Here is a 25,081-nt window from a genome sequence, read left to right on the forward strand (position 1 = left end):
CCAAGGGCCCCAACTAAACTATAACAGGTAAGCCAAACAATACAAAAATCATGGAAATGAAATGCAAGCAATATGTTAGAGCATCCAAGTAGTGCAATATTTCCATCAAATAATTAAAGGTCTCTGTATTCTATTGTAGGGCCCACAAGACAACAAGAGCGGTGGTGGAGCGTGGCATAGGCCAGCTTAAGAGGCGCTTTCATGTTCTCCACGGAGAGGTGCGGCTGAGGCCTGAAAAAGTCAGCAAAGTCATCATAGCCTGTGCAATATTACACAATATTTGCAAGGTTAGACAGATTCCAGAACCTCTGGAGGATGGCAATGAGGATGAGGATGAAGACAACGATGAGGATGGTGGTGAAGAAGATATTTACATTCCACAGGGGAACCTAGCCCAGAGTGGACTGCCTTACAGGGCAAACTTCACAAATTTACATTTCAGGCAAGCTGTAGCCCCATGTCTTTTGAGAACTTGTGATGGTATTAAGAACTACCACAGTTTTACTGCACATCACCTGCAATTGTTAAATGCAAGACACAGAACACAATCTGTAAATGGTTTATTTTTTAGGTGTTCAATTTTAAGGCGGTAGTACTCTCCTGAAGGAAAAGGACTTTTGTTGTTGTTCAAACACATCAATTGTGAGTTGCAATCTGCTCTCCTGCAGGGATGCTGACGGAGCAGGTGCTGCGGATGGGAATGGTGTTTGATCCGCCGGGCTATCCTGAGTAGCAGCTGCAGATGGTTCAGGCGGCAATCTCATCGCCAAAGCTCCATGCTACAGAAATACATAGGCCTAGTTTAATTATTGTTTTGATTAAATTAATTTGATACAATGAGCATGGATAACACATTAAATTGCTTCTGCAATGAATATACACTGTAGATATGAATAACCCTGTGTCCTACCTTTGCTGCACTTCAAGGGCCTGCATCATTGATGTGTCAGTGCCTGTTGGCAGCCCGGTGACACTGACCTCAGAGTGTCCCAGGACTTGAAAGACAGTGTCGGCCACCTGGGACAGCCGCTTTGCGGGTGGTCCACCCCCTAGAAAGAAACAGTCAATGAACACAGTACTTGGGCATGTAAATTGACTTTGCCAGCAGGAGCAAGTTGCCAGATTATGTGGTAGGCTATAATATTTTGCTCACCTGTGAGTGAGGATTCCCGCTTGTGTGCTGCAATCTCGTCTTTTGCCTTGGACTGTAGCACATACCACCTTTTCTCACAATCGTCGCCTGTCCGCACCACCAGTGGAAAAGAGGCATTGATTGTTTGGGATATTGTGTCCCAGGCGCGCTCTTGCCTTGGCTAGTGACAGTTGGGCCAAATTTTCCTCGTAACATACCTTTATGTTCGTTCACCAACTGGGCCAGCAACAAACCTTGCTCCTCAGTCCAGTTCGCTTATGAGTCCTTTTTTTCTCCATTTTCTGTGTTTGTAGGATATTTGTTAACAAGCCTTTATAAATAGACCAGCCAGCAATGACAGACATTGATAAAAGCTGAGCCGTGTTACCCTCGTTAAGACCACACTGGACTTGTAACGTTGTGATTTCTACTTCATTAGGGACAGCCCCTTGAGATAGGCCATCTTGTTTTCAATGGGGTCCATATGGGAGTGAAAGTACAAAATATGCCAGCTAGGATATTAATATGAGCAAATAAGACACGAATCATTATTTGAACAGGGTGTAATGAGTTTAAGTTTTCACATATTTTAGATTCTAATGTTAGGCTATAACCCCTACAGCTTACTATTCATTTTCCAGATATTTTCTTGAATGTGAAATATTATTTACAATTAGTCAGCATAAGATTAGAGTGTATAATTATGTTTATTGATTTGAGGGTACATCCTTTGCTCATTCTCACCAAAAGCTCATTTCCATCAAACTTGTAGGATCAACCAATCACGGCTTTTGAAATGATGACTCATACCTAGCAACGGGGTCAACCACACCTCCTCACTAAGATAGGATTTTCCATCCATTCCTTGCTCAGAGTTCACTGAAAATGGCAGGGAGGTTGTTCCATCCTTGCAGAAGTCCACTCTGCAGGTGGGGGAGAGACACAGGAGAGGTGGAGAATAAACCTAACCTGGGTGTCTGTTGTCTTGTGTAGTCTGGAGACGATTGAATGTTGGGGTGGGTATAGTTTCCTCTGCGGTGGGGTGGGGTGGGCTTCCCCAGGTCCTGTGGGGCTTAGCGGCCCCGGTCTGGATGGGCCTGGGCTCCCTTGCCTTGGTGGGTACTAGAGGACGGGGGTGCCTACTGGGGTCAGCGGGGAGCTGGCCCTAAGGAGGCATCTTGCCCTCCCTTCTTTTCCTCCCATCCCCGGCTGCCTCCCTCTTCCCGCTCCGCCACACCCACCCACACAGGTAGGGCCTTGGGGTGCGGGTGTGTCACCAGGGTGCAGGGGAGGCATTCCCCCCCCCTCTGTCCCCTTCTGGCCACCTGTGCCTCAATTTTATTTCACAACTTAGACATCCACATTACTCACACTCTCATAACACACACACATATATATATAGGGCCTTGGGGTGCGGGTGTGTCACCAGGGTGCAGGGAGGCATTCCCCCGTCCCCTTCTGGCCACCTGTGCCTCAATTTTATTTCACAACTTAGACATCCACATTATTCACACTCTCATAACACACACACACACATATATATTTAGGGCCTTGAGGGTGACCACGTTAACGGCGTCCAGAGGACGGTCTGTGTATTCAACCCTACCTCTGGCGCCGGTGCCCACCTCTCAATTTTAAAATCCATGTAGACATTGAGGGTTCTCGGGAGGGCCGTGCTAACACCTGCTGCTCTCTGGCAGCAGCACCATGCCCTCCCTTGTTTTAAATGCACTTTAGAACAACACGCAGCAACACTACACATGAGCGGGAGGAGGGAGGTATGGGGTCTTCACACACCCCTGCTCTCTACTAGCCATCGGGGCGGGGGCTGGGAGGAGGTGTTGGCTGTCCGATTGGCCTCCCTGCTGCTGCGGAGCCTGGGCGGTCTGCTTGCCTCCACCCCGGGAAAGGGTCACATCTCTTGGGTCTGGGTGCCGTTTAAGCCCTCCGGGGCGAGTGTACCTGGACCCGGGGCATAGAGTATGTTTGGGAGTATGATTGTGTGCACATGTCTATGTATGTCTGTCCCTACGTTGGGTGAGTGCTGAGTGTTTGTATATGTGTGCATGAGGGTGGGAAAGCATGTTTGTGTCTGTGTGTGCCTGTTTGTCTGTGTCTATATGTCAGGTCGGGTCTTAGACTCCACCTCCTGGGAACACCCAGGCCCTCCAAAGTGTGGAGACCTATCTCCCTCACCACACTCCCTGCTGGTAACTGATGCCCTCAGGGGTTAGTGCATTGGTGGTTCTTGGTGTCCGGGCTGGGCGCTCAGGTATACACCAGCTCACTCCCGGTGGCTACTTGGCAGGGCCTGGTGCCTGTCGCTCGGTCAGGCCTCTTCCGGGGCAAAGGGGCCTCGGCCTCGGCCTCGGGCCTGCAACTCGGTTCACTCTGGCACAGCTGGCTGCCGGCAGAGCCGGCGGGCACGCCAGTGCAGCCCTCTCTGGCTTCTGCTCCGTGGCTACTGGGTGACCCCTCGTCTGGGGATCTCCTCAGCCCTTCCCAGGAAGGTGGCACGGATGCCCCTCCGTGGTACTCCTTGGGCTCGCACTCTGGGGCCTCTGGATGTCTGGAGCCTGGATCTCCTCCATGCCTACTTCATGCCCTGGGGACGGGGCTATGGCCTCCCACACCCTCTAGCAGACCATTACCTGGGAAACCTTTTGTATACAAGCGCTGTTGATCCACACAGGTGTGCACACGGTGTTCACTGTTCGTAGACATAAACTACACCTTTCATAGCTGCTAATTCAAAGCACATTGTGCGCTGTCTGTCCTGCGTGTTGCACAACAACTTTCAATATTTAGTATTTACTGCTGTTCACACTTAGTTAGATTAACGTGATGGTGCTGTGTTTAGTATGTTGCTTTGTTTTTGTTTGGTTTTTTTTTGCTTGCTTGTCTTCTCTTCTTTTCTCTCAACAGGTGATCCAGGAGATTTTTTTTTTTTTTCTTCTCTTTCTCTTTGTAAATGCCCTTTCTCACTGTCCCTTTTTCCTTCTGTTTTTCTTTTCCTCCTTCTCTTTCTCTCTCCTTTACTATTCCCCAGTCATGTCTGTCCCATCTGTAACAACTGAAAATAAAATAAAATAAATAATAACGACAAGGTTGATCAAATGGACCAATACGGCAATGCCATGATGATCCATTTGGCAGAATAAATCCATTTGGTGTCCTTGTTGGTCTTCAGACAACAATTCTGACGGCTAAAGAACCAAATGGGACAGGCAAAAAAAAAAAAAAAAAAAAAAAAAAAAAAAAAAAAAAGAGTTCACTGAAAATGTTCTGGAATCACTTCTAAGCTAAAACTCCTGGCAAGGAATTTTTAGGTTAAGTTAGGAGCTCTCTGAGAGGATTCTCAGAATCTTTAGGGATACGGGCCCAGGATCCTTTTCTAAGTAGCTGACAGCTGGTAACTGTGCAGGGGCGGGTCTAGCAAAGTTTTGCCAGGGGGCCAGGTAGGGCATTAACAGGGAAAGGGGGGCACAAAGAAATACTTTTCTTTCTTATTTTCATTTAAAATGTTAAATAATTATCTGAATCTTACAACCAAACTTTTTATCTGATGTAAAATGTATAGAAATTATACATATACCAACAAGACAGTGTACATCACTGTCACAACAGTGTTTGCTTTCATTCAAAGGCTTTATGGCTTTTCCTATAATACATGGTGGGCCGGTCTCTAGTCAAAAAGCTTGGGCCGATTTTTTGTCCCAGTCCAGCCCTGGGCACGACACGCAGTGAATTAATCTGAGAAGCTGCATTAAATAAATAAATGGCCGGGCCAGCGGTGCACATTGCAAATTAGCTCGCATAGTCACATTAGTTGTGCCGCTTCTTAATGACGGTATCTTAGCTAACAACCCCAACTACCAGATTCAACTTGTAATTGGCTAAAAATAACCGGTGAGAGGGACGTTGCTAGCTGGCAGTTTTTTCAAGTGATGTTGAAATTTCCACATTCCAACACTTCAAATGTTTCAGGAGCTGTCCGCTCAGCGCTGCATCAGCACCGCAGAAATACACGGATACATCCGTAGACTCGAGACTGATCAAACCAGAAAGCTTTAATGAGCAGCTGGATTTGTCTCACATTAACTGGCATTAACTGGCTGAGTTAATGCCAGTTAATGCGACATCGAAATGCAGCTGATTGAACTGAAAAGCTCGACTCTGTGGGGGTCAAAGTTTGCAGAACTACGAACGCAGCTGGAATCCATAGCTGTGCGTGTTCATGGAGCTTGCATTTTCACCTGCTGGACATCACTACCTGACAAGTTTAACTGTCTTCAGAACATTGCAGAGGCCTTATTGACAGTACTGGGCTCTACATATCTGTGTCAGCAGATTTTCTCTCACATGAACAGTGTCCTCAGGTAGCCGTCTGAATGCTTGGAGACCTGTGTCTCCAAGTGGGAGACCAGAGATCACATTAACATGTGTATCTCTGTATTAACAAACATGCCATATTGGCCCAGTTTATTTTTCTTATCATTGTTGTGAGGAGACCATAAATAGCATTTACATTTTCAGTTGTACAGTTCATTTGCTGTTATGGAGTTCTTGTTATGGATAAAAAGTGTCTTTTTTTGTTTCAAAATAGCTGATAACTATTCGCTGATAGCTGCAAACATCTGCAAACAAATATAATTCTATAAAGTTGTTCTATATAGTGTGTAACTGTTAATATAGAGTGTTATTAAATTTATTGCTAATGCAATCATATGGCACATTGACTTCTGAGGAAATTTTAGATGGCACTCATCATCAGAAAGGTTGCTGACCCCTGATCTAAACTATGTTAAAGTTAATATAGTTTTGCATGAAAACATGATTTGAAATATATTATTTATCAATTATGTATACTGGGAAGGAAAACAAAATACAACAACAACAACAACAAAAAACTAAATAGAGAATTAAAATAAAATTTTTCCATCAGTGCTAAACTGCATAATACCAACTGAAAGAAATGGATTTCTTAATATATGTATACCGTATTTTTTGGAACATAAGGCGGACCGGATTATAAGGCGCAGTAAGCAAACAAAACAGTCAGATAAGTCAAACTTTACTCAACTCATTCTTCTTGCTTCCTCCACTTCCCTACTATTGTTCATTAATGTTGAATTCTCTCGCAGCTGCTCTATTCCCATGTTCTACTGCGTGACTGATAGCCTTGAGTTTGAAATCTGCTTAGTAAGTCTCTTAACATGTGCCATTTTGTGGTCCTTATACACACAATATGGTAATATTATGTTGAACCACAGTACATATTACTCCACGAGGCTCCTGACTACGGTAGCCGTAATGCTCCGACAATCCATCAAGCGGTGTGGCTTCGTAGCTTAGCAAAGTTGTACTAAAACATTTCTTGACAGATTTTTGAGCATCGTGTACCATATAAAATCGGTTCGAGATCAGTAAGATCAACCAGAATTCATACATAAGGCACACCGGATTATAAGGTGCATTTTTGAGAAAATTAAAGGATTTTAAGTGCGCCTTATAGTCCGAAAAATACGGTAACTGCAACACATTTACAAAAGGACAGGCAGTTAACATATCACCACAACAACAACCACCACAAATTGTTCGCTTTGGAAATAATGTTATAGATTGTAAGTCCCTGTGCACACGCTCAGTAGCTTCTAGCTCTACAGAGGTTCGACTGTTTTAAAACACTGCGAGCAGCTAAGTCATTCCTGAAGGTAAATGGGGCAGCCAGTTTTTATGGAATGACTCACTAGATTGAAACAAGCTATAAACTTAAGCAAAGTCCAAACTAGGGTTTCCAAACAGCTGCTGCAGCAGTACAAAATCCAGTTACCTTTTTTTAAATTAGCTCTTTTCATTAAAATATACAAAACTAATAAGCTATTCTTGATGTTATCTGAAACACCAATATCATCAAGGCAAATGCATCTTTAAAGAAGTCGGATCCTTTATTGCAGGTTTAGATATTTAACTTAATATTTTAACCTTTAAGGGCTCCTTTTGGACAATTAAAATACGCCTGATTGCAGTTTTACTTTAAAAATCTGGCACCAACCACCTCATAGATAGTAAAATACAAAACATTTGTTTGTCTTTTGGGAATTGGACTGAGTTTTCCTTTAACCCTTAACAAGGAAGCAAAGCTGAAAGTACTTCCTAGTTATGTGTCAAACATTCTCTGTTCTCAAGGTCCTTTTTGATGGCTTTTTTAATGCGGTCGATTTCATCTTTATCTGAGCTTGTCATTGTCCTTCTTTTCACTGTTCAAATCTTTTCCATCCTTCTCTTTCTTTTCTTTGTTGTCTTTCTCTCTTTTCTTACTGTCCAGATCTTTGGTGGTCTTCTCTGCATTATTTTCTGGCGAGTTGAACTGCAGCTCTTGGTGTATTGAGTTCAGCTCCACCAGACCGTCGTGCAGCTGTTGCGCCACCTCCCTGATTTTGGCAGCAAACTCTGATTTTGCCCCTTTCTTGAGTTCTTTGGAGTCTTTGGACACAAAGTAGATATCCATAACTACAAAGAGTCCAGTAAGCACACCAGTTGCCATACTAGCAATCTGGACCGCTCTGGCTGCGGTGCTACCTGCTACATGGGCAAACTGGACAAAACGCATGATCTCATTGGCATTGACGAGGATCGCCTTTCCTGCCATGGCGCCATCTTCATAGAATCTGCTAGTAAGTGCAGGAAAGTCCTGATTGTATGCACTATTCTTCATCTTGATCAGGTCAAATCTGCGCAGGTTCTCAATACCCTGTTTGATGAACGTCAGGCACTTGTTCAGGTCTTCCATCTTCTCCTGGTAGTCCTGCACGATCTTCTCCACCTTTTTGCGGTCCATGGTGTTGTTGACCTGGTTGGAGATGCCGGCACCTGCTGATGTCAGACCGCCTGCCGCGGCAATGCCCAGTCCCACTGCAGTCACAATCAAGGAAGTTCCCATGGTGAAGGGAGCCAGAGCAAGGCCAGCAACAGTGGCGACGCCCCCAATGGCGCTGGTGGAGCCGCCTGTGATTTGAGCGATCTTCGTGTTCTTGCTGAACTTGTCGAGCCCATCTGCGATGCTGTTGAGGTCGATGACATGCTGCCAGAGGCTCTCTGCCCGCTCAGTGAAGAGTTTGTTGAACACTCTGATGCCCTTCTGCAGCTTGTCAGCGGTCGAAGCAAACGCCCTGAGAAAAGAAATTTGAGTCCTATTATACAAAGTAACTCCATCAAAAAAGGCCATTTTGTCTCATTTACACCAACAGAAGTTAGTAAGTGTTAATTAATCAAAATCTTGATATTTAACTAGTGATTTTGAGGAAAGCAGAATGTTTTGTTTCTCAAAGCATGACAAAACATCAAACCTTTTTTTAAAGATTATTCACGCCACTGTTTTCATTGGAATTGATTATTGATTATCATTCTGCAGGAGAAAAGTTAAGTGTTGTTGTTTCGGGGTATGAGCTTCTTCAGTTCTCCATGGTGGATGTTTATGATGCAGATATATTATAAATTTTGTGGCCTAGCAATATTTGAGCAGCTCCTGAATAACTTTTTACATTTTATTCACATCACAATATGATAACAATATGGCAACAAAGAAAGATACCAAAGCAATATTTTTATATTCAACTCTTGAATCTTAACCATCAGAGCAGACTAAACCTTCTGGCAAAGATAGCAGGCGACAAGGAATTAGCAGCCTCGATTTAATGCTTAATAAGGAAATCAACATAAAATGCTACCATCTTCTTAAGAGACACCGCAAAGACATTTTAATGTGCTGCCTCCCTAAATTGTTGCATTTAAATCAAGATAATATATTGTAAAAAGAAGTATAGGAGAACAGACCCCTGAAAGACCAAAAACAGCATTTAATGAAGCATAAACACTTATATTAAAGCATATTAAAGCTTACTTGGCCTCTTCTTTTTCTGTCATGTCTTTATGTTGAGGTGGGTCTTTCCATTCTGAAAAAAAATGACAAAAGAATGATTTATCATCGTTTTGTGCATCTTAGCGGCCCAAAAGTATGTGAATGCAAAACTATTACACTCATGCGTGATATTAATCTGCTGCTATAACAGCATCAACACTTAAAAAAAGACCTTCTACCAGATTTTAACATCTGGCTGAAAGAATTTGGTCCCATTTCACCACAAGAACATGAGTGAAGTTAGTTTCTAATGCTGAGGGATAAGAATTACTCAGCAGTTGATGTTTCAAAAGGTGCTTAATGGGATAAATCTAGTCTAAAATAATTTCTTTGGTTGGTTAAAAATTAACAAGCAAAAAAGCCTTCACATTCTAAGAAAAATAAAAGCAAAAAAAAATGCCCCCCCCCCCAAAAAAACCCATTTCATTTTCAACTTACGCTCCACAGTTTCCCACCATTCCATAAGAACCACATCCTGAAAGACATCATTAGGTTCCATGTTTGTTATATTTGCTTTCCAAATAATGAGTGAAGACTGCACTAAAATGTCAAAAACCTACATTACTATCTTCAGCTGAGGCAGTGCCAATACGGTAGTCCTCTAGCTGGTCAAACACAGACCTGTTTGCACCTTCACTCTGAGATGAAAAAAATAGTAAATAATAAAATTACATATCAAAACCACCATTTTAATCATAATTACTTCAACAAAAGATTGTGTCTGCAGTGAAACTGAAAAAAATACACAGTACTTGAGCATGAATGACATTATCATGCAACACATTTGGTCAGTTTCATTTTTTACATGGCTGTTGCACATATAAAGAGGAGGAAGTTTTGGTGAAAGGGATTCTGGGAATAATGACTTATTTCTGCTGTTTTTGCAGAAGTTAAATGACTCAACAGGGGAAAAGGAAGCAGAGAAAGAAGTCTGGGCATATTGTAGCCTAATCTCATCTCATCTTCCATGGTATAGACATGCACAAACACTGCGCGGCTGTTGTGTGTGGGTTTCATGTCAGCACTGGAAAGGGGAAAAACATGTAGACTACAATAGAGGCTGTTGGAAGGTGAGCAGACACTCTAGAGACAAGTTCTGCAAAGACTGTAAGTCTTTGTTTTCAGAGTGGAGGAAGGAGGCATTAGGTGACAAAAACAGGCTTTTTGTAATGGTAATTTGTAAGTCCTGAACAACAGTGGTTAAACCAGCAAAATGTCAATGTAGTGGGCAAATACAGTGATACTCTGAGATTTTAAAAAAAAGGTTAAAAAGTTACTTTTGGTTTTAAAGTTTGATGTGCGAGGGCTGAGAGGGAGAAGGAAAGAAAAGAAAGAAAGTTTCTTGATATATTATTTTGATTATATTGTCTACCTCTGCTTGGGCTGTTTCTTGTGCACGTCTCTGTATCAATTTGGCCTGAAATAAACAAACACAGACACACAGTTCAATCATTTGTAATACCAACACAGGACTTATCTGGACGTTTTATGATCTTAGACATAAAATAAATAAATAATTTAAATAAGTAATTTTTCTTCAAGGAAAAAAATAGCTGAAAAAGGAAAAAACATACAACTTCTTCCTTTTCACTTTCTTTGGTATTCAGGTTTAAGACTAGGTCAGTGAATTGCTCAAGAAGGCAGGCCATGGAAATTCATTTATGTAAGCTTACCTGCCAAAACAACACAGAAATACTCCTTTGCTTAAGAACAGCAGAGAAATTTGGAGCTAGTTTGTTTATTCATTTCTCAAAGAAATAAATAAACAAATTCTGTTTGTGTAACAGTATATCAGAAGGTCTTTTTACCACCTTAATCAAAATTCTTTATGAGCTCAAACAGAGTTCAGTGCTCAAGATTTTAAGGGAGAAGCAATTTTGGAGACATCGTAGTTAGAGCCAAGTTACACGATTCTATTTCTGTCTTTGGGTCATTTTTATGCCATTCAAAGCTCATGCAAGATTGAAAGCTTGGGGGAAGCTTCACCACTTGTTAATAGCAGAGGTCACTGGGGTAGTTGAAAAGCTCGCTGATGGCAAGGCAACAGGTTTAGATGAGATCTGCCACCAGATACAGGCTCTGGACCAGGCGTCTCCACTCCAGTCCTACTAGAGTAGTCCAGCTATAGCTTTTAGATGTATCCCTACTCCAACACAGTTGAAAATGGGAAAATGGTCGAATTACCTCTTCAGCATGCCATCAAGTTTGGCAATGGCCTGGTAACAAGCCATTCATTTGATTCAGGTTTACTGGAACAAGGATGCATCTAAAAGCTGCAGGACAGTAGCTCTCCAGGACTGGAGTTGGAGACCCCTGCTCTGGACAATGTAGGGCTGTCTTGGTTGACCATGCTTCTTTAACTTTATGTCACAGTGCGGTGGTGGTTTTCAAAAAGGGGTTTGGAGGGTGTGGTCTAGTTATTGGGGTATCACACTGTTCAGCCACCATAGCACAGTTTATTTCAGAATGTTGCACAGGCTAACTGTCAAACCTTGGATTTAGGAGGAGGAATGCTTATTCTGTCCTGGACATGGAACAGTAGACCAGATCTTTACTATCGGACAACTTCTAGAGGGATTGTGGGAGTTTGACTTAGACTCTATATGTGCTTTGTAGACCTGGAGAAAGTTTATGACTGGGTTTGTCTCAGGAACCTGTGGAATTCTTGGCAGTATATGGTTTCAGATCTGTTGTTACAGGCCATTAGATCTTTGGGAGAGCTGAGAACTGTCAGTCCCTGACATAAAGTCAAGCATATTTTCAGCTATCTTGATGCATGCTCAATTATCTAGGTAAGTAAATCTCAAAAGGTAGCGCTTTCAGTGGGAGAAACGTTTCGTTACTCATCCAAGTGACTTCTTCAGTCTCAGCTGACTGCAGGTTTCCCCAACCTTATAAACAGTACATTTGCACAATGACTGCAACTAGCCCACTGAATGAACAATGGGCTGTGAGGTCAGTTCCTTGATCATTAATATGCAAACTGTCATGATCATTGATCAACAACCACCAATCAAAGACCACTGATCATTGATCAAAGACCATTGAGCAATGGCCATGAGTACCATTCACAGAGAGCTGGGGAATGGCTGCAATCACAGCATCCACTGGAGCACAAACTGGGTGTCATCAGGACATCAGGACAACATAGAGCGAACCACAGACACAGCGGCCAGGGAAGCAGAAGAACATCACATTAAGAAGGCCCTGAGTAAATGTGGTTACCCCATCTGGACATCTGTCAAAGCTGGCAAATCAAATTCAAATTCAAGTTTTATTTGTCACACACACACACACAACCATACACAGCATGACATGAGGTGAAATGCTTATTGCTGTGCCCGACAAGTGATAGTAAGAATTGACAGTAATATTTACAGATTAACTTTTTACAGCACGATGTGCAAATAACAGTTTACATAAGAAATTATTAATAAAAAGAAATTATAAATTGTACGAAGTGTGCAAAAGGAAAAACCAGACTGCGTGTGGAGATGAGATGTGTAAAAGAGTCCAGTCCTACAGTGATGTGATGTGTGTGGGGGGGTTCAGTCCTACACCTGGTTCAGTGCCCGAATAGCCTGGGGAAAGAAGCTCCTCCTCATTCTCTCTGTTTTGGTCTTAAGGGCGCGGAAGCGCTTCCCAGACCTCAACAGTGAGCAGAGTCCATTGTTGGGATGGGAGAGGTCCATCATAATCTTCCTGGCTTTGGTCTTGCACCACTTGGTGTAGATGGACAGCAGGTCAGGAAGCTCTGATCGAATGATGCATTTGGCCGAGTGCACCACTCTTTGCAGATCTCGTCTGTCCTGCTTGGTGCTGTTCCCAAACCAGGTGCAGATGTTTGCCGTCAGGGCGCTCTCAGTGGTGCAGGATTAAAAGTTTTTAATTACCCTCAGTGGCAGATGGAAGTCTCTAAGTCTTCTGAGGAAGAAGAGACGCTGGCGGGCTTTCTTAATCAGGGTGTTAATGTGGCAGGACCAGTGATGGGAATAACGGCGTTACTAACGGTGTTACTTTTTTCAGTAATGAGTAATCTAACTAATTACTATTCCTATCGTTACATGTAATGGTGTTACCGTTACTAACAAGAAAACTATTTTTCAACAAACAGACGGTTGAAGCTGTGTTCAGCTTACTGCACCTTATATCAGTTGCATGGAAGTAGCTGTCTACGTAAGTAATCTGGGCGCTACAGTTTTAAGCAGCTGAGCGCGCTCCCGCAGACGGCAATCACTTTCTGGCAGACGATCACTTTTTTGCACAACACCTGTAGCTAAGAGGGCAAAACAATCGAATGAGTGCTGCTGTTTGACTGAGGAAGAACACAGAGTAATATAGTATTTGCTGTTAAGTGCCAGGAGGATTGCCATTCTGATCATTAGATTTCTCTAATGATAATTAGCACAGAATAAATGGGTGGATACGCTTTTCATGAAAGTGGCATGTAGCATGATGTCAGGTTGGATCAGTCTGCTCAAATTCTGGTTTCTCCAGCTCAGTGTCAGCTCCACAAAAGGTACAGAGCCATTCTCGTGACGACCCCCCCCCCAAAAAAACCTGACTGATTAGCTTTGGTTGTGCTGTGTAAACCAAAATGGAAGAGAACTGTTTGTGCATGTTGCATGTTTGAATGTTACCTTTACATCAGGCATGAACGGGTTGTGCTTCTTTTTTTTCTTGACTTTGGTCTAAAAGAAAAAAATAAAATAAAAACAAAAAAGATCTCAGAATTATTGTAAAGGTCAAATACTGAAATACTCCTGCAGTAAAATGAATAAATGTTTGTGCCAACTAAAAACAAAAGCTGTTCATGAACAGAAGGAATGTAGTTTAACAACCTCCATTTTTTCCTTGACCTCTTCTTCATTCTTTTCCTCCTTGGATGCAGATTCCTCATCTGCATTCACCCCTACATCATCCGATGCAGCCTGAAGTAAAAAAGAAAAACAAAACAAAAAGGTCAACATGAGCATGAAATAATAATCATCACGTCCTGGTTTTTGCTAGTCACAACCCCAGACCTTTCTATTTCTCTACTGATGAGTATAGATATAATTCCAATTCCTAGGCCGCATCCTTCGGAGGCCGCAATTGAAGGCCTATTACGGTACAGCGACGTGACGAAGGCCGTCTTTGGCTACAGCAGATTCAACTCCTTTTACACCTTCTTCACCTGATGGTCTCTGCCACAAATTAAACTAATCAGTTAATTGCAATGTTTTTTTTTTTGTATTGTGCAGGAATGTACTGAAGTAGCAGATGATGATATGAATCAGGTTAGCCAAACGTTCGATCAGTTATATCTTATCCCACACGTTTGCTCACATGCTAAAATGAAACGTAAGGAGAAACTTCAATTCTTCACAAGAATAAAGACATTTCTGACTAATTTCATCTAAGTTTTTCATCTTTTTTGTAGCGGCGATAAGAAACAACCATGCTTCATAGTTAACTTCTGATAATCAGTTGATAATCAATACTTCTCTAAAATAACATTAAACCCTTTTTTAGAGTCTAATCGTTGTACTGTATGAAAATGTTAATACCCGTTGGTTGTTCTGCTCTTGTCGACTGTGTCTAATTATTCTGTTCAGCTCCGAAAATAAACCACAGTAGTTTTCTAAACGATAAGGGTTTAAAGTAGTGCTTTAATACACATCATCACAGACAGAAACTATTCCCTAAACTCAGGGAGCTCACCTCTTCTGATGGTCGAGCAGGAACTGCAGGAGGCTTAGCAGGTTTTTCTTTCTTCTCTGTGGAGGTCATGTCTTTGCCTTCCTGTACAGGACAAAAATAAAATACTTGTTTCAAAGCTGAAACTGAATGTGAAACAGCCAGTTAATGCCAAGTACTGGCTTTCTATTTATACAAAGCAGTGCATTTTAAACATTTTGATTCTTTAAAAGCCACTCAAATGATCTAACAGTATTCTAACAGCTTCCCTCAAACATAATAAAACTCTGGGCAATTAACGTAAAACCTGAGAAATGCAAACCGTACATTGTTATCCTCACTTCTTCTTGGTTTTACTTTGTCATGTGACGACGTCCCCTTCACCTCCTGCTCAACAAAATCACATCAACAAAGAGAGCAGAAGTTAGAATATTCCAACAAAGGCCACACGTCACAAAAAGAGGCAGCTGTGTTTGACTGCATGTGAACCTCCTGAGTTGGTCTGGATGGGACCAGGATAGCTGCACTCCTTTCCCTTCTTTCGTACTGGTTCATGTTACTTTTGACCTCACACACACACACACACACACACACACACACACACACACACACACACACACACACACACACACACACAGTGTAACTGAAGGCACTAGCGCATGACGATGGGGAGGTTTCATAAGAGGAAGCCATGCAGGGAGGAGAAGAAGGAAGTGGTGAAAGGTATGGAATAAGAAGAAGTCTGATTATTTTTGACTGCATGTATGTGGGCGGGGGGGGGTAAATTGAGGACTCACGGGTGATGCATTAAATTTTTCTCCCACTTGTTTTTCATTCTCCTTGAGTGTTTTTGCATCTTCTGTGTCTTTCTGAACAAAAGGAAAATAAATATTAGGCTTATGAATATAAAAATGAGGTGGCATTTTCATGAAATTAGGGAACCAATTGGAAAAAGTACACCCCACACCAGCACTTTTTGTAGTCTGCAAAATCTGTGGGATAAATAGTACCATCTACCATCTATACCACTGCCACCATCCCTAATGTGTGCAAAACATTGTTACTGCTAAAACTGAACAATCACCAAAAAACAGCCACGATCACAAGTGCCTCAGTAACACCTTGACCAACATCAAACATATTTAGCAGTGTAGTTACTTTTTGGCGGAAAGATATCAGTTTGGACATGGCTCCAACCACGGCATTCTCGGAGGGAGAAAACATCAGGAGAATATTGAAGCTTAAAGTTAATAAAGCTTTTATTTGTGTGGTGTCTGAGACTATATTTAGATCTCCATATTTAAATTCTGTGGAAGCCTTATGGCCACAGCAGGGTGGCATTCCTGGTTTTGTTTTATCTTAGTCCTTTTTTTAAATCATATTTTGAGGGGGACTTTTAAGCCTTTTTTGAGACAGGACAGTGGAGAGAAGACAGGGAATAAGTGGAGAGAGGGCAGGGGAAAGACATGTAGTAAATGGCCTCAGGGCACTACCTTTATAAAACATGGGTCACCTCCTCAACCCGGTGAACTACACCTCTTTTGTTGTCCTTTTTTTTCCTAGTGAGTGAGTTGTTGTAAATGAAGGCACAATAAATGACAAAAATGGTTTGAGAACACTGAGTCTGGCTGATTACGGATATTCAAGAAGTTTTGTCTCAGCAACATTTAATTTAAAGACTTAATGTAGGAAGATCTCAACAAGCCTGACAGGAAAAATGAGGCAGGACTGCAGACAGGGCCTATGGGAACAACTGCTTGTTCCCATAGGCCCCACCACCATATTTACGTCAATGGTGGTGAAACTAAACCCAACTTTTGACTGAATCAACAGGAAGCAGCAAGCTTCCTACTAAAAAAGGCTTCCCCTCAGTGTCTGTCAAACGTAACTTGAATTAAATAAACAGAAATGTCAAAGAAATGTACTTTAAACATGGAAAAATATCTATAACCGTACCTCCTTTTGGCCTGATGACTTCTTGTTGCTGACAGTTGAATCTTCTTCTATTGAGCCCGCCTCCTTTTCATTCTGTTCATTCAGAACAGACAGAAATCAACGGACGAACGCTGCTGTACAATCCTCAGATTTTTTTCCCCCAAGGGTGAATCAAGAGCATCCTTACTTTGTTTGCATATCGAAATGGATTCAGCTCCGTCATTCCCACTGTTTGTTAATTTTATCTTGTGCTTTTGTTTTTATTGTTCTTCATTTTGTCATCTCTATTATGTGTTTTATTCTATTGTTAAGTGTCCTTGGATGTCTTCAAAGGTGCTTTTTAAATAAAATGTATTATCATTATTATTATTATTATTATTACTGTTAATAACCAACTTTTCACAACACTGTAATCATTTTAAAATGCTTTTGAGGCATTCGTTCTCTCCATGTCTCACATATTTTAAGCGATCTCTCACCTGTTTGTCACTGTAGAGCATGCTCTTCATCATTTGACTGAAACCATTATGAGGTAAAACAAAAACAGCTACCGTTTAGAGTAAATCATCAAGCCAAACTGTTGTTTTTCTTACTTCCAAAAAATTAAAACACTGTTATATTCGTGCATCCTCTGATTAAGCACGGGGAAAGGTTAAAATAATGAGGTCAGTGTATATCATCAATCACTGTGAGGCAAAATCTCAGGGTTAAGGCTCCTTTAAAGAGAGCTTAAATTCAGCTTGGTGAAACAACCAACCTCCTTGGTTTTGGGCTTCCCTGTGGCAGAACTGTTCTCCTGTGAGTCTCCTGAGTGGCCAGTCTTTTCTTTATCCTGGTAACATACAAAGTATGTATATCACAAACAAGAAAGCATAATCACATGTGCATCGCACAGGCAGGTAGAGTACGTGATATGACGTGATATTACTGAGAGAGGAAATAACCTGAGAGGAGGAAGTGAAGGGACTCCTCAAGACCTTTGCAACGCCACCCTGACAGAATTCAGAGCAATTAAGGTTAGAAACTGATCGTATTTCCTGTATATTGTAACAGTAACATTATCACTTACTTTTGAAGACTTCTCCCCGGCACTGTCATTACCAGCAAGGAGTTCATCATCGACAGACAAATCATCCTTAACAAAAGGGAAATAGTAATCAAACAAAAAAGTCAGTCAGACAAAAACAGCAGTGTTAACTCCAAAACAACCCAGCATCAAAATGATTCATCGTTAAAGTCATACAAGCAATGTCCTTACATTTGAGCCCTGCAACAAATCAACAAATCACTTTTGAAAATGAAACAAAAGTGATCAATCTTTTTTTCTAATGCCATGCTTTGTGTCTGGCATAAAAAAAGAGCATTTGGGGGTCGACTATACATAGTCTTAAACATGACTGGAGTGACAATTAGTGACACCTGTGTCACCTTATTTACTTATGGTAGCTAACCTTTGTTTTGTTTGTTTTTTTCAAACAGGGAAAAAAAAACAACAACTCACCTTTGCGTGGTTCTTGTCATTGCTGCCAGAGAGCTCATCTGGTGCAGCAAAATCCTCCTGAAGGTCAGAAAAAAAAGTTTAAAAACTTTCTCAATGACAATACTCATAATAGTCCAGAAAATGGACTGAAACATTGCTATGAATCTCTTACCTGAGGGTTTGGGGATTTTTTAAACATACTGCTAAACATCCCACCTGCCTCCTAAAGAAAAAAATCAAATCATATTAAAATTGGTGTTTGGCAAGGATTTGACGCTGCGCGCTACCTTAACAAGAATCACTTGGAAGCATCACGGCGTGGTACGGCTTACGGCCATACCACCCTGAACACGCCCGATCTCGTCTGATCTCGGAAGCTATGCAGGGTTGGGCTTGGTTAGTACTTGAATGGGAGACCGCCTGGGAATACCAGGTGCTGTGAGCTTTTGGGTGGCTGTAGCTCAAGAGGTAGAGCAGGTCATCTACTGATCGGAAGGTTGGTGGTTCCAAGACTGGCTCTGCCATGACAAGTATCCTTGGGCAAGATACTAACCCCAAGTTGCTCTCCGACGCATCCATCAGAGTGTGAATGTACTTAGAAAGCACTATGTATAGAGAAAGTGATTGGGTGAATGTGGCATGTTGTATAGAGCGCTTTGAGTACTCTGGGAGAGTAGAAAAGCGCTATATAAGAATCAGTCCATTTACTCACCTTAGTGTTGCTGTTCACAGGCAGATTGTCGTTGCTGCCTGAGATCTTAACGGTTGTGGACAAATCCTCCTAACAAGAGAAACAAAAGCTTTTGACCACTTATTACTTATTTCAACATAGGTGAAACTAAGAGGAGTGAGACCCCTTTTGGAGTCCTTTTTTACATTTTTTTTTTTTTAAATTCTACTTGTCATCCACCTGACTCCTAAAAGTAACAAAAAGAGATGTGCAAAGATATATAAAGAGTTGTATAAAAAAACACTTTTTTCAGTTTTAAATGAATAAAGTAGCAGTTATCTTTGTTTAAACTGGCGCATCAGTCACATGGACAGGGAGGGTTCAGTGCCCCAAACATTTGCCAGCACTTTTTCCACATAGCTGATGCATGCAGGTTTTTCCCCCTCGTACAAACACACACAAAAAAACCTGTCCACTCAGGCACACAGCTACTGTAGCTCAAAATCACCAACGTATTGTAAGTCACTAATAAAGCACATTTTGATTTTCCAGGGGATGATACTAGAAAAATCATACATAAAGATTTCAAAACATAACCATTTCATAAATCTCTGAAAAACATGTTCTTGCCCAGTACATTTATCTGTGGTTAAACTGAAATTTATCAGGTCGCTTTTTTCCTTTGGTGTTTGAAGTTACCATTAAAATTCAATCAAATAAATTCATTCATTCAGCTTGGATACTTTTTTGTATTATGAAGTGTTAAATGCACTTTTAATAACAATCGACAGAGCCTGTTAGTTAACTGGAGAAATAATCAGTAGAAGGAGGCATTGTCATTCCCTATACTGTTATTTAAATGATAATATTACCATTTTTATTAAGATGTATTTCTTTGTTGCATTTCTTATGTTGTAGAGTTTTGATTGTATCTCTTGTAGAGATTTTGACTAATGCTTTTTGATGTTAGCATGGACCTCTCATCGATGTAATGTAGTTTTGTTAATAAAGACATAAATGGGAACTTTAAAAGGGAATCTCAAATTGCTGTTTGCTGATCAGACCTACCTTTGCATTGGTGTCCTCAGACAGATTGTCATTACTGGCTGAAATGTCCTTTAGATCCTGAAGCACACAAGAATGCACAGTAAATAACAAATAACACAATAATACACAGTTTAGCCAGTTAGCCATTAGTAGTATTTCCTGCATGAACCTCCAGTGAGTGGAGGACATGTAATAAAAGATTGTGTTTAACCTGCACATGTCTTGGTTTGGGAGATAGTTTCTGTAATCCACCCAGCACACCTGATTTATCCTAAAGAGAAATGTACAGAAAAGAATTTCAAAACATAACACTAGGTAGGAAATCCACAGAGATTACATGAATTTGGGTAGTCGTTGTTCTCTGTGAAGTACAACTAAAACCCAAATCATTTATATGTATTAAATATTTAACAGTCCAGCTTAATGATTGGCTAAAAGCAAATCATAGCAGCAGCTATTTTAATGAACTACATTGCAATTATTTTTAAATAATGTATTTTTTAAAACTCTGTTTCATTGTAGCTTTGAAGATTTTCCCAAGTTATAAACATTTAGTGGAGTTTTGTAGCTTTAGTTTATACATATATAAGATCTGCAGGTAATTAAATAGGGACAGGATTGAAAACTAGCAATTGCTATAAATTCTGCACATCATCATTTCTATGCTTATGTTAAACTACAAGCAAAATTTGAATTAAAAAATATGTATATCAGAGAGAGAGAGCAAATTTACCTTTGACTTGCTGGTTAAACTGTCATTGCTGGCAGACAGTTCAGGATTTTGTAATGTCAAGGCGGCCTGCAAAAACAAAAAAGGTGTTTTTGGTTATATGAAACTAAGAAAATTAAAGCCACAAAGGCAGAAAACTTTTATTCCCTGTTATCTTATAAATATTTAAAAACATGACCAACAAAACAAAGAGAAACCTGAAGCAAAAGAGGAAACAAACAGGAAAATATTACTTTTATCAATGCATGTGGTACTGATTATCCAAACTTACTGTTAGGGCTTAATCTTTGACAGTTCAAAACATCCTCAAACTTTTGAAAATAGTTTATCTTCCTTATTCTATCTTTTATAAAACGTTGTATTTTGAGGGGGGGGGGGTCATTTGACCTATGGAAGATTTTTTTGGTTAATTTTTTTTTCCTGATAATGCTAAATCCTTTTGACATTGAAAAGACTGTTGTTCATCAATGTTTGCTTGTTTTGCTCTCTATATTTTTTTCTTCTGTATAAAAACTTAAGAACTAATTTTGGTTTAGAGAAAGTTCCTGTGGGATCATTTTAATTACATTACTTGTTTGGGATATTCATAACATAAAGTTTTGACTTGACAGGATTTGTATTTGTAGTATAATGCCATATCTGATCCTCTTTGGCAGATTTTTAGGCATTCCTTTAAGCATTCCAGCATAATTACAACCACAAATATGAAAAAAACAATAATAATAATAGATTTTAAAACATTACTCACTGAACTAATAAATTAAATATCAAATTAATGAATAATATGGTTCATTAATTGGACATACAAGTGTGTAATTATTAAAAAAAAGTTGTTTTAAATTTAATTACAAATACATCAATTTGATTGTTTCAAGTTAATTAATTAAAATTAGTTACAGCTAATTGCTGCAATCTGTTGGAAGTCAGTCCTCGATCCAAGCTTTTGAAAAGACAACAAAATAAATAAACAAATAAGCACAATAAGGATAATTAAAGCTGCAACATTACCTGTGCAGATGGAAGCAGTTCTTTAGACTTGGAGGATTTTTTGAATATCCCACTGACTAATGAGGCTTTTTGCTGATTGAAAATTTTAAAAAGAGACATTCATTTACTGAAATCCATCTCAAAGTAACATTGCCATTAAAAGATGTAAATCTGCAGTATAAAAAAATGCCTCGCTGATTACAGTTCTGCTGTCAGGACTCAAAACTGGAAAGATTTTAACTAATGCAATTGTTACTAATGCACTTACACATTTTAAGGATCTCACTCCAATCTCACGTTTGAATGTAAAATCTGGAATTGAAGCTGATTTCATGTCTGGACTTGGAAAACATCATAAGTGATTTTTATATTTACAGCATGTGTAGGTACAAGTTAAAAGTAGACCACAATGCTTCTGGCTTCTGACCACTTAAGTGAAGCAAAGTCTTCCTTTGGGCCTCACGGTAAACTTGCAGAGCAGCTCAGACATAATCAGATTGTTTAATATTTATTCCAGTATATTACAGGTGACATGTCAGAGAAAAGTTAGTCATTTTCTGTGTTTTGTACCACTTTGTTTAGTACAGAACTTCATACTGTCCAGGTTGTGCATTACACTAGTAGCACATAAAACCATAAAAGTGTCCAAAATCAAATATAGTATAATAAAGTCTTTGACTTTGAAAGAAAAAAAATAATAATAAACAAAAGAATTAATAAATTACTAACAGTTTTTGTTATAAGTTTAATTTATTTTAACTTAAAATCCTTGTTAAGTAATTTGTATATATCTATATCAAATATAATGGACACGCATGTGTTAGTATATTAAAGACTAGAATGTGAATGTACTACAACTATATCTCAACCAGTCGTGGGAACATGCACAGTCACCACCCCAACTTGGAGTTTTGAAAAAGTCTGATAAGGGAAATGGGCATTATTTTACACAGTATATTTTACATAGTGCTGGACATGAGCCCAGTGGATCTACTCGAATGTTCTGGCTGAAGAAAACAGCAGGCCTGGAAATATTCTTCTACGTCACAGGAAAAAAAAACCAAACATGTTTGTTCATTATTGTGAATGTGCTCTTTGTAGATTAGTTGGGGCAAGGTCCTTCTGGGCAAGTCATGCTGTCTTGGTGACACATTCAGGCAGTTATTTATTCCAGAGGGAAGATATTATTCCAAGGTCAGCTGTTGTAAGAAACTGGCTTTATTGGGCATGACGCAGGATCATGTATCATACAAGTGCCACCTTTTGTGATAGTCACCATAGATTTGGACTGCTATTCTTTAAGTTAAACATCACTAGTTTAGTGAATGGTACATACTCACTGGGGTAATGTTAGAGGACATTTAAATCAACGTCTCAGAATTGTAGGAGTAGGGGAAAGAATTGATTTAGAACAGTATCACGATATTTTGCATGGAGATCTGGTATTGATGCAGGGAGACCAAACATCAATATTTTATTAAATATATTAAAATAGTACTCTGTGGATACTACGAACAAGGGAGCTCATTTTGGCTGACAGACAACTGGTTGTATTATGGTCATATTCCTATAGAACAGAAAGGTTGCTGTGTACAAATGAGACAATTCATGTGAATTTCTGTTAAATGCAAATTTATGTCCACATAGCAAGATGTGATTTTTTTCAACAAATAGTTTATATCTAAATTATCAGAAACAGATTGTATGCAATTGCTAACTTGACCCTGTTCAGTTGCGGACTGATAGCAGACCACTGCGTCTTGGTGTTGGTGTGCTTAACAATCTCTCGTGTAAAAAAGTGAGAAAACTTTTGAATTTAAAAAAAAAAAAAAAACGTATGTTTGAGCTTTGAGCAACCTAAGCAGATTTTTCTTTTACCTTTACTCACTATTTTTTTTAATGAGTTTTATGAGTTTGTCCTAGCGGACAAACCTGAAGTATGGCAGTTTAACAGTGAAAGGCAGAGCTAACGAGAGATCCGGAGGGTTATTTTCGCCTTCGATCACCCGAGTAAGTTACAGTCGCTTAAAAATAAACCCTTAAAGTAACCTCGCAGGGGTTACTTTGAGGTCTCTTCGCGCTGAAGAGCAAGCGTGAACTCTCCGCATACTTACGCGTGTTTGCGGTCGCACAGTTTGCGGTACAGTGTTGAACATGCTTACTGGCTGACTTCAGGAAGAAACAAAACAAACCTCGACAAACTAAAGTTGTACTCACAGAGACAGCTCCTCCATCACACTCCAGGTCCAAATCAAGGTTACCGTACCGCTCCTGTAACAGACAGGAGGTTACATATTTACTGTATCAACGCTATTTTTATAAAGGCGTTCACCATAAAGGGCGAAACGTGTAACGGCCACCGTACCATTACAGGGAACTGCTGTCTCCGTTACAGTGAACTTGTCCCGTTTGTTGTCAGAGGTTAGCGGATATAAATATAAAAGTCCCTCAGAAGGACTTTGTGTCCTCTACTTGTTGTCTGTCGGTTGTTTTCACTCAGCGAGCTGCGCAGGTCAGGATCCTCCTTCCTTTCTAGGAAAACAAATTACAAAACAGAAGGAAAAAGAAACTGGCTGGGTATACTTCCCACAGATCTGGGTTATCGCTTGAAACTGGCGGAGGTTGTCCGCTTCACCTATACCCCGTTGTCCAGGTGAGGGTGAGTCTTCGTCTCATCTGGGAGCGGTCAACCCGATTCTGCTGCATTCGGGAGCAGTTCGGAAATTCCCTTTACAGCCTTAGGGTATAAAAATACAACTAGAAGGATATCAGCAGGTTAAGTACTTAAGTTAATGTCTCTCAAATAACTGTAAAAAAAAAATTGTCTGTGTACTAAAAATAAAAGCACCTATTATACCATCAGCAGCTTTGGCAAGCACGCTTACTGTACATTTTAACCCTTTTCTTAATCAATATCTGACATTTAAAGCTATATTCAAACAATGTTTGGAGTTTTAGAATTTGTGTAAATTTACAAAAATATAGCTCATTACATATGGTGCGTTTTTTTAAACTTAAACTTTCAAACTTAAAACTTAGATACATTTAGAGAAAATCCCTTCAAAAAGTATAGTCTGTGTTGAAAACCATTAATACCGAAACCACTTTTGATCCCTCTATATACTGACTCTTTGAGGAGGTCAAAAGAAGTCACTGTACAAACATTAATTAAAAATATCCGGGGGTCTCTGCTAGAATTGTCATTAAAACGTGAGTAAATAAAATGTGTTTCTTTTTTTAATAGGTAAAACAACTGTGAAACTAGAAAAATTTGCATTTCCTGCGAAAATGCAGTGTGGATGCTGGAACGCTGAAGCTGTCTGCTGAAACTAGCAGAAAAAGCTGAAAAGTTGCAGAATTTGTAAAAACTTTGCAGAAGCAAAGGAACTTTGCTAAAATGTAGTAACTTAGCAGAACTGCAATATCTTAGAGGAAACATAATACTTGGCAGAAATACAATAGCATAGCAGAACTTAGCAGAAATATTGTAACTTACCAGA

General features: G+C 40.1%; 1 protein-coding gene and 1 non-coding gene across 2 annotated transcripts; one reads left to right on the plus strand and one right to left on the minus strand.

The window, feature by feature from the left end:
- Positions 1-6,538: 6,538 nt before the first annotated feature.
- Positions 6,539-24,869, minus strand: LOC116326929 (transcriptional regulator ATRX homolog). Its single transcript, XM_039601742.1, has 25 exons — positions 23,947-24,869; positions 23,799-23,852; positions 21,603-21,674; positions 20,598-20,663; positions 20,076-20,135; positions 19,886-19,942; positions 18,860-18,928; positions 18,320-18,370; positions 18,169-18,225; positions 17,737-17,802; positions 17,612-17,659; positions 17,425-17,499; positions 16,689-16,760; positions 15,891-15,938; positions 15,530-15,601; positions 15,222-15,299; positions 15,060-15,119; positions 14,757-14,837; positions 13,895-13,984; positions 13,694-13,744; positions 10,426-10,470; positions 9,614-9,691; positions 9,492-9,528; positions 9,036-9,087; positions 6,539-8,304 (listed from the first exon to the last, which is right to left on the minus strand). The coding sequence occupies exons 1-25, from the start codon at positions 23,947-23,949 to the stop codon at positions 7,362-7,364; spliced, it is 2,385 nt and encodes a 794-aa protein (XP_039457676.1). The 5' UTR covers positions 23,950-24,869; the 3' UTR covers positions 6,539-7,361.
- Positions 18,474-18,592, plus strand: LOC116326958. The gene has a single exon (XR_004199965.2). It is a non-coding gene; the product is annotated as a 5S ribosomal RNA (ribosomal RNA).
- Positions 24,870-25,081: the final 212 nt, after the last annotated feature.

The sequence above is a fragment of the Oreochromis aureus genome, linkage group 18 (assembly GCF_013358895.1).
Source record: "Oreochromis aureus strain Israel breed Guangdong linkage group 18, ZZ_aureus, whole genome shotgun sequence".
Classification (NCBI taxonomy): domain Eukaryota; kingdom Metazoa; phylum Chordata; class Actinopteri; order Cichliformes; family Cichlidae; genus Oreochromis; species Oreochromis aureus.

What these genes read in the sequence shown, in the direction of transcription:
- LOC116326929 (XM_039601742.1), bottom strand. An exon ending in CTGAGGACACCAATGCAAAG is followed by an intron (nt 18,929 to 19,885) that starts GTAGGTCTGATC and finishes TTCTCTTGTTAG; the next exon opens with GAGGATTTGTCCACAACCGT. An exon ending in ACAGAAAAAGAAGAGGCCAA is followed by an intron (nt 8,305 to 9,035) that starts GTAAGCTTTAAT and finishes TTCTTTTCTCAG; the next exon opens with GGCGTTTGCTTCGACCGCTG.